The sequence below is a fragment of the Hipposideros armiger genome, unplaced genomic scaffold, assembly GCF_001890085.2.
Source record: "Hipposideros armiger isolate ML-2016 unplaced genomic scaffold, ASM189008v1 scaffold_535, whole genome shotgun sequence".
Classification (NCBI taxonomy): domain Eukaryota; kingdom Metazoa; phylum Chordata; class Mammalia; order Chiroptera; family Hipposideridae; genus Hipposideros; species Hipposideros armiger.
In genome coordinates this window covers 410,336-424,664 of record NW_017731885.1, presented here as the reverse complement: position 1 = coordinate 424,664, position 14,329 = coordinate 410,336, and the positions used below count along the sequence as shown (strand labels likewise).

At 37.5% G+C, this 14,329-nt stretch overlaps 1 protein-coding gene across 1 annotated transcript in view; it reads right to left on the bottom strand.

Annotated features, from left to right (window-relative positions):
• Nucleotides 1-1,096: 1,096 nt before the first annotated feature.
• The window catches only part of SLC9A2 (solute carrier family 9 member A2), an 83,139-nt gene continuing 69,906 nt past the window's right edge, over nucleotides 1,097-14,329 (bottom strand). Inside the window, exons 7-11 of the mRNA XM_019668726.1 lie at nucleotides 13,901-14,062; nucleotides 7,934-8,030; nucleotides 5,814-5,945; nucleotides 4,129-4,219; nucleotides 1,097-2,776 (exon numbers count right to left, since the gene is read on the bottom strand). Of these exons, the coding sequence (XP_019524271.1) occupies nucleotides 2,406-2,776; nucleotides 4,129-4,219; nucleotides 5,814-5,945; nucleotides 7,934-8,030; nucleotides 13,901-14,062 (853 nt within the window). The 3' untranslated portion in view covers nucleotides 1,097-2,405. The remainder of the gene's footprint in view (nucleotides 2,777-4,128; nucleotides 4,220-5,813; nucleotides 5,946-7,933; nucleotides 8,031-13,900; nucleotides 14,063-14,329) is intronic.

Sequence of the window (14,329 nt, the reverse complement as noted above, 5' to 3'; positions counted from 1 at the left end):
GTTCCCAAGGGTTGGGGATCTCACTGTATTACTGAAATTTAGACTGTTTTCATATTTAGTTAAAGGGTTACAATTCCATACTCTCTCCTATAGTGTGTAGAACTTAATACTTTTATAAAACAGAAGTATAGAGAAAAAGCTAAATGAAGTCAAATTTATTTTTTCATTGCTTTTATCATTCAACAAATAAGAAAACATTTACACTGATAATAAAGATAAAATGACATAACTGTTCCCTTTTTTGAAATTCACACAATGTCATCCAAATTCTTTATCTGACTTCTAATAAGTGAAAGCTGAATTTGGTCTACCTGCTTAAGGAGAAGTGTTATAAAACTTTTCTTTTTTTTTTCTCCTTCAGTTCCATAGTCTCCTTATAAAATTTATTAATATAGAACACCAGGAAAAATCAGGAAATTTATTCTTAAGGTTATTTTCCATGTCAATCTTTTCAAATTTCATTAACTTCTTAAAATTTACTCTTGGCATTCTCAAAAATACACATCACATCTCTTGAATTATATTCCTATAATAAAATTCTTAAGTAAAAGTTTTCTTTTCAGCAGATGAATTACCTATTTTTATATAAATATTTTCATTTAAAATTAAGATTTTTGGCACAGAGTCCTAAGCTTATAGTTTTCAAATTGTGTCTACACTGCTTTCCATGGATCAACTTGAGACAGTTTTGGAAGGAAACAGTGCTCTTCATGAGCTTGTATCTTGTGTCTACACTCCCCTCTGTCTCATGCCCAGCAATCTAGCAGTATTCCAAGACTTTAGAACATGAGACAAAAGTCTAGAAGATTTACTTCTCCATGTCGGTGAGGGTAGAGGAAGAGGATAGAAAACCACAACCGAAGATTTCTAAGGACTGTATCTTTTTGTTGAATGTATCCATGTTTTCCACCTGTAATTCTGTGGTCACTTGGACCCTTTGCTGTATCTCCAATGTAAATCCATAGAACTACAGGAATGACTTCATACCTAAACCCAGAGCTTTAGAATCTTGTTCCAGTCAAATTTTAAAAGGAGCTTTACAGAACCAAAAAAGAAAAAGAAAAGAAAAAAAATGACAGGCCAATAAAATCTACAGTTTAAGACACAGATTCAAGCCATCTTTAATAATTATGTTCCATTGCTTGTCTTTCTGCTGTACTTTTAAAAAGTACTTGGTAAGTAGAATCCATTTTTATATGAAGAATTGGAGTTACTACTTTATTGAGTGGGGGGGGGAAGGTAACAAACTTACAGACTAGTGCAAAATAATAGAATTCTCACTTTCTCCAAAGTGCTTCCTGAATAAAATTCAAAACCTGAACTATCACCAATTTGTTAAACACTGGAATATTGTTCATAGAAACTTTCGATCTTGTCTGCTTAGAGCCTCTGATCTGGATTCAAAGTTCTAGAATGTTCTACAGAACAGTTTCCAGAGCAGGTGGTCCTACATGGGTGAGAACCTGAATCTTCTGCACCCTCCTCCCAGGGTCACACACTACAAACCTGCCAACAAGTGGTCAGCAGGGCTGCCCTGTCTCCCCACACACCACATGAGGCCCCCATGTTGGAACGTTCACGTTGGAACGTTGGAGCTGCCACCACCTTGGTCACACACTAAAAGCTGGTGTCACCCATACAGCCTTTCTCTTTGCATTTAAACACAAAGAGGAGATGGAATCCCTATGTCACCTTGAGCAAACAGTAGAATGAGGAACAAATTAAAAACCAGCTGACTCTCATTATTCCTTACGAGTAGCATGACCTCTACTCGGCACCCTGGGAGCCAGGCCACCTCATCTGTCTAGGGGTTCTGCTTGTCTCCCCCTTTGAGTCATCAGGTGTCTCTGCTCCATGCTGCGCTCTTCCTTTACCAAGTGGTCATCAGCGCAGGGTCAGGAAATGCCTTGACTCTGAGCTGATGGCCCCCCAGCCTCCAGGACTACCCTTTACACCTTGGGAAGATGTTCTGAGTATTTTTAGTGCCATTTACTTCAAAACTGATTACAGATATACATATTTTCTCATAAATAAGATTTGAGGCATGTGTATATATTAAAATTTTCACCGACAAGGGTGTATTAAAAATTTCAAGTTCTGTCGTTCAAGTTCAATAAAGGCACACATTTTTTTTTTCTGTAGGCCTGCAAAGACTACAACTGCTAGCAACAAGTTATAAAAGACATCCGATGGGACTGTTTTTCTTTGAGTTTTCCTCTTCTTGGGATAAGCAATCGTCCCATTAATCAATGGTGTGACTCTATCTCCCAAAGAAAGGATTTAGAGCCATAGAGGGTTTTCAATGGATTCCACTGTTGTGTCAGGTTTCAGGGTAACAACCACAGCTGTGCTGGGTCTGTCACCCCCTCTCCCCCCTTCCCCCAGGTCGGCTTTGGCCATTTCCATTAAGGCTTTTCACTCCCAAAGCGGGTTTTCTGGCTTCCAGGTTCCGACGCCCTTCGGACCAGCCTGGGTGGCGGCTTGGGTCTGTCACCTTCAGTCGCACTGTCTTCCCGCACCAGGCCAAACTGTCCTTTGGAGAGAAGGGGCTGCCGGAGAACGCCTGGGGTCTGGGTGCCCCCCTCTTTGCTGTGGGGAGCCGGGGGACTGCAGGGCTGCCCTTGGCCGGAACCTACGTCCATCTCGTTCTTCCATTCCATCTTGTAGGGCTGGGGAGCTTTCTTTGAAAACTGTTCTGGCAGGAAGCGTCTTGCTCGGGGCTTCAAATTGAGGACAGTGGTCCCAGCGTCTGTGTCTGAGTCACTGCTATTGCCACCTACCACAGAGCAGAAGAAAGACAACATGGACAAGCATTCCAGGCAGAAGATGTTATAAGTGACTCAGCAATACATCAGTGGGTCGGCCACTGCTGCGCCCCCAGGTGAGCGGGAGGTCAGAGGGCTCCCTCTGGCTCTTGCTGAGAGATCTGGGCATTTTGCATGATCTCCGTGAGCACTCAGCTCCACAAATGTTTCTTTATACTGATTTTGAAGAGCTCACTATGTGCCAGGCACTGTCCTCAGCACTTTTAGATACATTATCTACTTAATCCTCACAATCGCCCATTTTACAGATGAAGTAACTGAGGTTCAAGGGGGATCAGTAAGAGGTGGAGCTGGGATTCAAACCGGGACCACTGCACAGCATGACCGTGCTCTCACCTGCCCCATAGAAGCCACCCCCGGAGGCTCAGCTCAGGCTCTGGCACACAGGAAGTCACCAAGGATTAACTGCTATTATGACGATGCTTGTCTTGGTCTGGAGTCTCATATACAGCCTTGTTTATTTTCTTTATAATTTTATAAAAAGGTCACAAACATCAATGTAGACTTTCCAAGCAAAGGGAGGAGGTATGATTAGAATAGCTCACTGTCAAAATTCAGGCCCTAGATTACGAAGGGTAGGACGGCTCAGAGGCCGCTTGCCCAAGGGTTGAGACTCTTGGGAATTTAGAGCATTTTCGATGGACGCATGGTGATAACATGGCCCACTCTGTTCTCAATATCCAGTGCTCCCTTTTCCTCCCTTCTTATTTTTCACCTCACCCTCCATTACCGCCAGCCATCATTAGACTTTCCTCTTCTTGGTTAACTAAATAAACAGGCAAAAAAGGTGGGGGGATAATTATTGTTATATCCCACATTTTAATAACGTGATATCCTAACAGATTTCTCCTGGGGTTTCACAGAAAATGGCTTGCAGTCTCCATAAAGATTATCATCAAAGAAAGAGACATCAGACTTTATGTCAAAGCTTTAATAATTATATCCAAAAGTAGAATATATGGCTGTGTTTATGAAAATGTATTAGAATTACTGTAAAACTTTAAATATACCTTTGCAGATCTACAACTTTCTATGTACCTGTTCACTGACCATGTGGTGACAATATTTGCTTTTGCTGTATCAAATAGAATAATTACGGAAAATCACTGATTGGGTTATTTATAATGTGCACAGAACGCCATTCAAAAAGGTTGCAGTGCAAATAAAAGGTCACCATATTGTTATTTTAGCTTTGCAAACTATTGAATTCATTGTGATTCATGAAGAAGAATAGGGACATCTTTCTATTCTATAAACATTAATAAATAAGTTGCCAGTCTTCCTGCTCCAACTGTATCATTACCTGCATTAGAAATATTCTTTTTCTTTTGTAGCTTTTCTGGAAGCTTTGTATTTTTGGGTAAAGATAAGTATCGGGAGGTCGAAGTGGAAGCCTGTAAAAGAAGCAGAAAACCATACTTAGACTATGCAGATGTCATTTATTATACATTAGAAGTTTAAAATTTTATGACAGACCTTATTAAAAATTAAAATTTTAGTTCTCAATTCCAAAATTACTTTATGAGGGGCTGTAGGGATGGGGAATAAAGTTCCGAACAATAATTATTTAATTTAAAATAATTAAATTTCTAAAATATAATAAAAATCAGGGGTGAGCAAAATGGGGATAAAGTGGAACCTCTATAAACAGGCTGTGAAAACTATTGGGTTTTCTTAAAGAAAAGTTACTGAACCACCTATTTATAACAACAGCATTACTGAAAAAACTTAAAACCTATATATATGGGGAAGATGTATGACAAATGTAGTGCAATTTAGTTTATTTACTTTAATAAGTCTTGAAAATGATAGAACAAAAAGTATTATTACTGTAACTAATTTGTGGACATTTCCAATGCCACATTCTCCAATTTCTTTAACTTTCAATCAATGCTGCCATATTATACACATTAATAAAAGATCATCTTGGGGCGGAGTGGCTCAGTTGGTTAGAGCATGAAGCTCTGAGTAACAGGGTTGCTGGTTCGATTCCCACATGGGCCAGTGAGCTGCGCCCGAGCTGAGCTGCCAACGGGCGGCCAGATGGCTCAGCTGGTAAGAGTGCATGCTCTTAACAACAAGGTTGCCGGTTAAACTCCTGCATGGGATGGTGGGCTGCGCCCCCCTAACCCTCGCCCCCGCAACTGGATTGAAAGCAGTGACTGGACTTGGAGCTGAGCTTGCACCCTCCATAACTAAGACTGATGGACAACAACTTGACTTGGAACTGATGGGTCCTGGAAAAACACAATGTTCCCCTTCCCCAATACCCCAATACTGTTCCCTTCCCCAATTCCTCAATAAAATCTTAAAAAAAGAAAAAAAATCATCTTGTTCATACACAGAATTTTGATCTCTGACAACCAAATACCGAACACTTTCAAAAATAAGATGCATGCCTGCTGTGTTAAATTAAGCAATTATAATATCTCTTGTAAATAGCTTTTCTAATCTATTGACAGTGCCCTGGACCAAATGAAATGCTGAACAAACTCCCCCATAAACACTCACTCCCCAGCCACTGTGGCCTTCTGGAAATCGGCACATGTGAGCTTGCAACTTCTCCCTGGAAAGCTCAAATATCGCTTTGCAAATGAAGTCAGCCCTGGCCATTCTGTTTCAAATAGTAACTTGCCTGACCCTTTCTGATACTCCCAACTTCCTTCCTGGGCGATTTTAAATTTTTTCCATAGCACTTACTGCCCTCTTTCTAATAATAATTTGCTTATTCTATCTATTGATGACTGCCTTCTTCCCACTAGAATGAGAGTTCTACAGGCATAGCTCTTTCATTTTTGTTCCCCAATTCATTCCAAGTGCCTAAAGCAGTGTCTGGAACATAACAGGTGTTCAAGAGACATGTGAAAAGCTGTGATTAACTCCACCCCACAATTCCTGGGAATCAACCCTCAGCAGCGCACTTCCAGGGCAGCTGCTGGTTAGGCTCTTGGAAGCCTTGTGCATCCCAGAGGCACAAATGCCAGTTACCCTGCGGTCCCGATTCAAGCTGTTGTCTTTCCTAATGCTCTCCCGCAAACTGTGCCTTCGGCGGATCAGAATCTCCTTGGCTTGTCTCTCACTTGTGTCGGCCGTCAAATTGTGTCTGTTGTATGACAAAGTCTGAAATGAAAATACCAGTGACATTTACAAAAAAATAAAAAAGTAATCACTGCCCCAGAAATTCCAAAAATTTACTACGTTTCTTTGGCTTTGCAACTCAGCTAGGTACTTAACAACTAATGTGCAGGGGGTTAAAAATAAGTATGAAAGTTAATATTCTTTCAAATTTTGAAAGTATTCCTCTTCTAATAAAAGCTAGTGAATACTTTTTTTTGTTGTGGTGGTGTTTTTTTGTTTTGTTTTGGTTTTTGGTGTTTTTTTTTTTACGCCATTGGAAAGTGTAATCTTATAAATGAGAAAAATGATGGAATTCATCAAGTGCTTCCATCTACCTGGAAGTACCTTGTATGTATTTACCCATCACTGGCGTCTGGGGAAAAACATACACGTCATCTTCACACATTCTCTGTTGAACAGGAATTAGTGGTATAAAAACGCATCACTTTGAGCCACTTGGTGGTGCCATGCGCTTTGGATTGACTTAGGGACATTTCTTCTCAGCTGGGTTGGCTTCAAAGTGAGGAAGTTGGTCCTACCACCATCAATGACCTTGACCTCATATTTGACGCATGAAAATGCTTCAGTGAGGGCTGTACATGGTATACATTTTTAGTTTTATAAGCTAAATAGAAATCTTTGTCCTAAGACAAATTGTCATTTGTAATTAAGTTCATTTTCTGATAGAATTAATGTGTATTTATTTCTTGGGAATATCCCTGTGTCTAGCCTCTTTTAGGCTAGTAGAGAGATACAAAAGTAATAAGGAAAGGGCTCAGTACCTGTTTTGAGAAACTTACTACCTAGTTGGGCATCTCAGGCTAACAATATAATACAGAATCGTGAAATTATGTGCTAAATGCATGTGGTTTAGCACGAGCTCTAAGTACTGTCCCTTTTAAAGATAGGGTTGGGTATAATACAGAAGGTGTTGTTGGGGAACCTTAAAAATTAAAGGGTCAGCTGAGTTGACAGGAAGGAGCAGTGGAGACAGCAAATGAAACAAGCCAGGCCAAGGAATGAAGACAGAGCCTGTACACCGTGAGGGCCTGCGGTGGGTGGGTGAGGGAGGGAGGCATGGAAATGAGGTTGGATAAAGCAGAACTTGGAAATAGAGATCCCCAATTCTGAAAGAACTGTTTAGCCTTAAAGCCATGACTATTGTTGTGTTTCATTTTATATAGGAGAACGCTCCTATTAAAAGGTTTTAGGGAAAAGTAGAGCGACAGGAATGTAGCATGGAAGGTGGACAGCCTTTGGGGAGACCAGCTAAGAATCTACAGAAATGACCCTGACATGAGTGAGGAGGACTCCTGACAAGCAGCGTGACCTGTGTGCATGTCACCTCAATTTCTTCATCTGTAAAATGGAGACAACAGTAACACTTACAGCTTATTGGAGCATTAAGTGAGCTAAGACATGCAATGCACTTAAAGGGGGCTTGGCAAATTGTATGCCTCCATTAAGTGTTATCTATATTATTAGCAGATTATTAGAATGAGGTGTTAATGGAAATACAGTAAAAGAAGTGACTCAGATGGTACATTAAAGGAAGAAGCTATAGCACTTTATAAGTAACAAGATTAAATACATTTTTAAAAGTCTTCTAAGCATAAAGGTATCTCATTAAAAAATAGAGCACAATCAATTAGTATTTTCTTCACAATTAGAGTGTGTGAGTGTGTGTGTGTGTGTGTGTGTGTGTGTGTGTGTGTGTGTGCGCGTGTGTGCGTGTTTAATCTCCAAGCCCATAGCAGCAGAACTCCCAGGGGACTCCAAGGCTTTACCATGGTGTCTGGAGGAGAATGGCACCCTAACAAGACGACAGCACACTATGAAACGGGTCTGAGACAAGAGAAGATGCCTCTTGTGGGACCTCGGAGGCTGGCGTGACGGTGGGGCAATATCCACTCTAATTGGGTAGCACAGAATCAGAAGGCATATTTTTAGTCAAAAGCAAGTCACTATTTTGCTAAATAAATTATCCTTACTCGCTGACGAATCTGATAGAGATTTCTTGATAATATTTCTCGAATTTCATCCATTTCACCAGGTGTGAGCTTCCTTATTTTTTCTTCACGACAGTCACTGTGAAAGTTAAAAAAAAACAAGGTTTTACTATTCAACAAATACTATTAAATTCATCGATTTTCTTTCTTACAGATATAATACCATTATTTAAGAAGAATCTTAGTTTAAAGAATAATACTTAGGAATAATTCAATATTTTAAAATAATTCAATATCTAAAACTTTTATTTCAGTATCAGAATCATTCAGGACAAGTTCAATCATACATATGTTTTCAGAGTCTGTTCACGTAATTAATTTTTTAAGGAAGATAAAGTATAGTAGCTTATAATGCTATCACTCCATTATCTCTAATGCTCCATAAATAAAGTAATACAGGGCTATTTTTTTCAACAAAAATGTAATTAGATATATTTTGCTCTTATGTCCTGGGCTTTTAAATGCTTCATTAGAAATATCTGCAAAGACACCACTTATAATATGTATGTATATACAGTCAATCCTCATTATCTAGGGATTTCATATTTGCAAATTCACCAACTCACTAAAATTTATTTATAAACACATTACCAGTACTCATGGCACTTTCCAGTCATTCACAGATATGTAAAAAGTGGGGGAAAATTTGAGCCGATCAACATGCAGACTCCCCAAAGGAGGCTGACCATGACAATGCTTTGCTTTCTGGTTGGAGCCGTCATACTGTCAAAAAATGTCCTTTTCATGGTCTATTTAGGGACACATTTTCCACATTTTGGAGTGCTTTTTGTTGGTGATGCTGTTTTAAATGCCCCCTGAGCACAGTCCTGAAGTGCTCTATGGAGTTCCTATGTACACTAAGGCTTGATGGGCCTTCCAGAGAAAATTTGTTAGATAAACATTTTTCAAGCATGAGCTATGGTGCTGTTGGCCACAAATTCAATATTAATGAAGCAACAATACATAGTAAATAAGGTCTCTTTAAACAGAAACATACATAAAACAAGATGATGTACTGATTGGCTGATGAACACACTGTGACAAGAAGCTCACAGGAACCTTACCCTGGATTTTCCCAGGAGCAATGGTTGAGTATTTGCAAATCAGTGTTCATGGCTACTTTATAAAACGTAAATACTACGAACAAGAATCGACTGTATTTACGTAGTTTTACTCTAATTCCTTCAAAAATGCTTTGAAGGGGCCTACACAAATACATAGTACAATAGTAAATAGGAAGATAAATGAAGAAAATAAATTAAAGCTGGGACGGTTAATATACATAAATGCATACAGAAGATGAACCAAGGGCACACAAATTAATGAGCATAGTTCTCTTATTTTTAAATGCAAACTTACTGCTACTGTAAACCAACCATCACAGTAATTACTGGGGTAAAAAAGCCTATGTGCAATAGGTAATAGATACACACAAAGGAAGGAACACAGACATTCAAGACTTCATCAGGACAGACTTCTCTTATTTAGATGATTCCTTTTTGCCTCAACTTCAGGTACTCAGATGATTTTTTAAAGAAGCATCTTTTTAGACTGACACATTGTTGTCTAGATAGCTGTCCACCTTTCTAGTTAGGTTTTTTGATGAGCAAATTAATTCACAGAATTTGGGAGTCAAAATGAACAAATAAGGTCCATAAATAACAATCTTTTTGATATCTGATTTTCTTGAACAATGTTCCCACCAAGTTTTTAACCAACATATGTTTGCATAACTCTAGTGAAAAGTGCACAACTACTTCCCTTGTTTAGACTTAAAATATCCATTATGATAATGAATTTGTGGAGTTCTACTTGTGATTCTGTCAAGTTTTGGTTTATATATTTTGAGGCTATGCTATTGTTTGTATGCTAATTTAACTTGCTATGTCTTCTTATAGAATTGAACCTTGATCATTATAAAATGTAATTCTTTATCTCTAGCAATGTCTTCTTCCTATGATACTTACATTTTATGGTTATAATATAGTTACACAAACTTTCTTTTGTTTAGTGCTTTAACAGTATATTTTTTTCAACCTTTTATTTGTAACCTTTCTATACCTTTACATATAAGGAGTGTCTTTTACAAACAATATGTGTTGTGTATTTTTATCCATTCTGCATTCTGATCATTTCTCCCTTTTAAATGGAGTAAGTTTATATTTAATGTATTTTACTTACCTTTGGATTTAAGACTATTACCTTACTATTTGCATTCTATTTGTCCCTTATGTTTTATGATTAATTTTTCTACTTTGTTGCCCTTTTAAAATTTATTTTATTTTGTTATATCAATTCCCTTCTTTGTTGGCTTGTTACATTATTTTACTAATTTTTTGGTGGTTACCTGGGATTACAACATTAATCACTGACTTATTAAAGTCCAAAATACATTTATTTGTATTGCTTTCTGGACAATGCAAGGACCTTAGAACACAATAACACCATTCACTTCCCTCTCGATTTATGACCTATTATTGTTGCTATTTTTAATTTGGTATATATTTCAAACCCCATAGACGTTATTATTTTATGCAATTAATACTCATTTAAATTTGAAAAATATTTACTGTTTCCATTATTTTAATTCCTTTCTTCATCTGAGAGCTTCTCTATGAGACTCTTTTCCTTCTGTCTGTAACCCTCTATCATTCACATTAGCATGATGGTTTTTGTCTGAAAATGTTTTTTTCTTTGGCAGAGGGAGGGAAACAGTGTTGGGGAATTGGGGAAGGGGAACAGCCAAGTTATTGTCATTCAGTCTTGGTTGTGGAGGGCGCAGCTAGCTCAGCTCCAAGTCCAGTCACCATCCTGCCGCCCGTAGGCAGCTCGTAGCCTCTCAGCTCAAAGTGCCATGTTCAATCTTATTTGCAGGTGGGCGTAGCCCACCATCCCATGCAGGAGTTGAACCAGCAACCTTGTTGTTAGGAGCACGTGCTCTAACCAGCTAAGCCATCCTGCCACCTGTTGGCAGCTCAATGGCAGCTCAACTCAGGCACAGCTCACTGGCCCATGGGGGGAATCGAACAAGCGACCCTGTTGCTCAGAGCTCACGCTCTTAATCAACTGAACCACTCAGCTGGCCCTGAAAATGTTTTTATTCTACATTTTTGAAGGGTATTTTAGCAGGAAATGAAACTCTATGTTAATCAGTTACTTTCTTTAAGAATTTTGAAGATAGCAATAGTTTCAACTGCTTTTGTTAAAAAACGCCTCTTAAAAATTTTTTTTCTTTTGAAGAAAATAAGTCTCTTTTTTCCTCAGAGTATATTTAAAATGTCCTCTTTATGTTTTTTATTCTTAGCACTTTTTACTATCATGTATCTACTTTGGTTTTCTTCTTATCTAATCTTCTTGAGGTTTGTCAAAGTTCATGTCTTTTATCTGTTTGGGGAAATTAACAGTTATTTTGTCATAAAACAGTGCTTCTACAAATTTCTCTCTCATCTCCCTCTAGAAGTTTTCACAATATCCTATATGTTTCTTACTTTTTTTTTCAATATTTTTCATCCTTTTTTTTTTTCACTTTGTGCTGCATTCTGGTTATTTTCTTCTGTCCTATCTTCCAAGTAATCAATTCTCTCTTCTGCTGTATCTAATCTGCTTTTACAACTATCAAATGAGAGCCTAGATTTAGGTACTTTATTTTTAGGTCAAATATTCTACTAAGATATCTAATAATTATCTACTAAGATAATCTAAGATATGTTTTATTTATATAGTCTTCATGACAATGCCAAAAATGGCCATGATATTTTCTTCCCTTATACATATTATTTTTATTTTAAAATCCCTATCTGATAACTCAATTATCTGAATCCCCTTTGTACCTACTGCTACTCTACTATTGTTTATCTTCTTCCTTAGTGTTTTCAGTCACATTTCTTTGTCTACTCATTTTATTTTGATTGGTTGCTACACATTATATATGAGAAATCACAATGGTAGTTTAAGGCTTTTTATAATGCTACTTTCCTCCATAGAAGGTTTAAGTTTACTTCTCTCAAGCAGCTGGAATAAGGGTAATATCAATCTTATATGATTTAAACAATTGTGGATTCAGATAATTCTAAGTTGGACTTCTTTTCTTTGAGGGTTAAGCTGTAGAATTTTGAGGTAACAACCTATGTTTGGGTACAAGAGCCTTCCTTCTTGGTAGGTCCTGAATTCCAATTTTATTCTCTAAGACCAATCAGTCTATCAAAACCTCTATTTTGGTCTTTTAGACTGTCAGACACCTTCTCTCTAATCTAGGGAGGAAATAGCACCAAATGCCAGTTACATCTCTTGGACTTCCCTCTTCTATTGATCCTTGGCTGAAAATAGTCCTCACCTCCTGTGTACTCTCCAGCTTTCAAGGAAATTTTAAAAATATATTTTGTACTATATTTCTAGTTGTTCTCAGAAGATGGTTTGGTCTGTAACACTCAGTTTATTATTGCCAGAAAAACAACTCATTATTATCTCTCTCCCTTTTTGCTTCTACTTTCCTCAGAGAACACATTTCAGGAGAGATAGAATGGTCAATATGGCACTCATTTATCCAATTATGTGGCTATATATTAATTTTGTAACCTAGTTCCCTAACCCTAAACCTTTGCCTTCACTCTGCTTACTACCAGCTTCAAAATGAACTGCAAACAGAGAGTAAAACTGAGATTTCTTTCTTCTGTGACCACAAAGATGCTGGCTCTCCTGTGAGAAGCTGGGTAATTGAATTATCCCTTGCTTCAAGTGCAAATGGAATAGTGCATAAGAAAGATAATGAAATTGCAAAGCTAGAGGGAAACTTAAGGGTCAAGTCTAGCTCCATTTTCTACTTGAAAAAACTCAATCTCAGGGAAATAAATGGACCAGCTTAAGGTCATACAGAGTTATTTGCAGAGTGGTACTATAAATCAGCCATTCTGCTCAATCCACTACTGTTTATAATACAATATAATGCCTTTGCCTCCAAGCCATTCTGATAACTATTTCTTTTTATTCTGGATTGTGTGAACTCCCATAATTTTTATAGGGAACTTAGAGTCCTAGTAAAAGTCAGTTTATAGAGTGAGGTGTGATTTGGACTTCCTCTGTCATTTCAACTCTCCCACAGATGGTATTTTAATTAGGTGACATTTAGTTTAAATGAGCTTCAAGCTCAGCAGTGAAAGAAGAAACCAGCAGAACCTGTAATTTCTGTCATTTTTGTAATAGAAAAGGAATGATGATTACATGATGACATAACCTAATTTGCTAACTGAGTATTTACTGTTCTATAGATTTGCTATAAGATTTTGGGCAAAGCACTTCACAAATCTGAGTATTCATTTCCTCATGTTTAAAATTAAGGAGACAGGCTAGGTCAGTGGATCTCAATCCTGGCTGCATATTAAAAACATCTGAAGAATTTATAAAGATACCCATACCTGTTTCTCAATACCAGAGATCCTGATTTTATTGGTCTTGGTATGTGTATTATTTAAAAGCTCCCGAACTGTTTCTAATGTGCAGCCTGGGTTGAGAACCAGTGCACTAGATGATCAATACTGTTCTTTCCAAGCCTTAAACTATGATTCTGTGAGTAATCTATGAGGAAATAGCTAAATAACTACACGTATATGTATAATAGCAAATATAACACATTAAAATGCCTGCATAACAGATTTTGCTTTCAAAAAGCACTGAATTGCCCAAAGCATATATAATAAAGGCCAAATCATGCTAAACATGACAAAGTATTTTCGGACTAGTCAATTCTAAAATAACATGATGTGATGCGGCATGGCATGCCATGAAATAGCATAAGGTACACATTTCTAGGCTTTCAAAGTTTAGCTAGAATCTCATTCTGCTGGGAGGTTATAAGGTATCTCTCTAGGACATAGGTCAAATTTGTTATTATTACTAGTTTCAGAAAATATAAAGACATATTAGCAATACTTTTATTTGCAAAATAGCACTTACTTTAGAGATGCAAAAGAAGGGACAGTGCTTGTCATCCCAGTCTCTGCCATCTCAATGGCATGTTTTATTTCAAGCTTTTTATATAAGGACACGATGCTTGACTTGGGTTGGTTTTCCCGAATCAAAAGTTTCCGTAGGTATTTGTCATCAAACTTCTTAAACCTGAAAATAAAAACAATAAAATCTTCAATTAATTAATACTACACTAAGAAAAAAACTGTTTTCAGCAATGAAATCATTTTCACTGCTCCCAGGGAAACAATGTAGTAGCACTATTTAGCTAGTCTGGTCATTATATTTATTTTTCTATGTGCATACCTAAATAAACATGTACATAAAATATGTGCATGTATGTATATATGTGTGTGTATGTATGTGTGTATATGTGTATATGTATGTGTGCATATGTATATACATATGTGCCCCCAA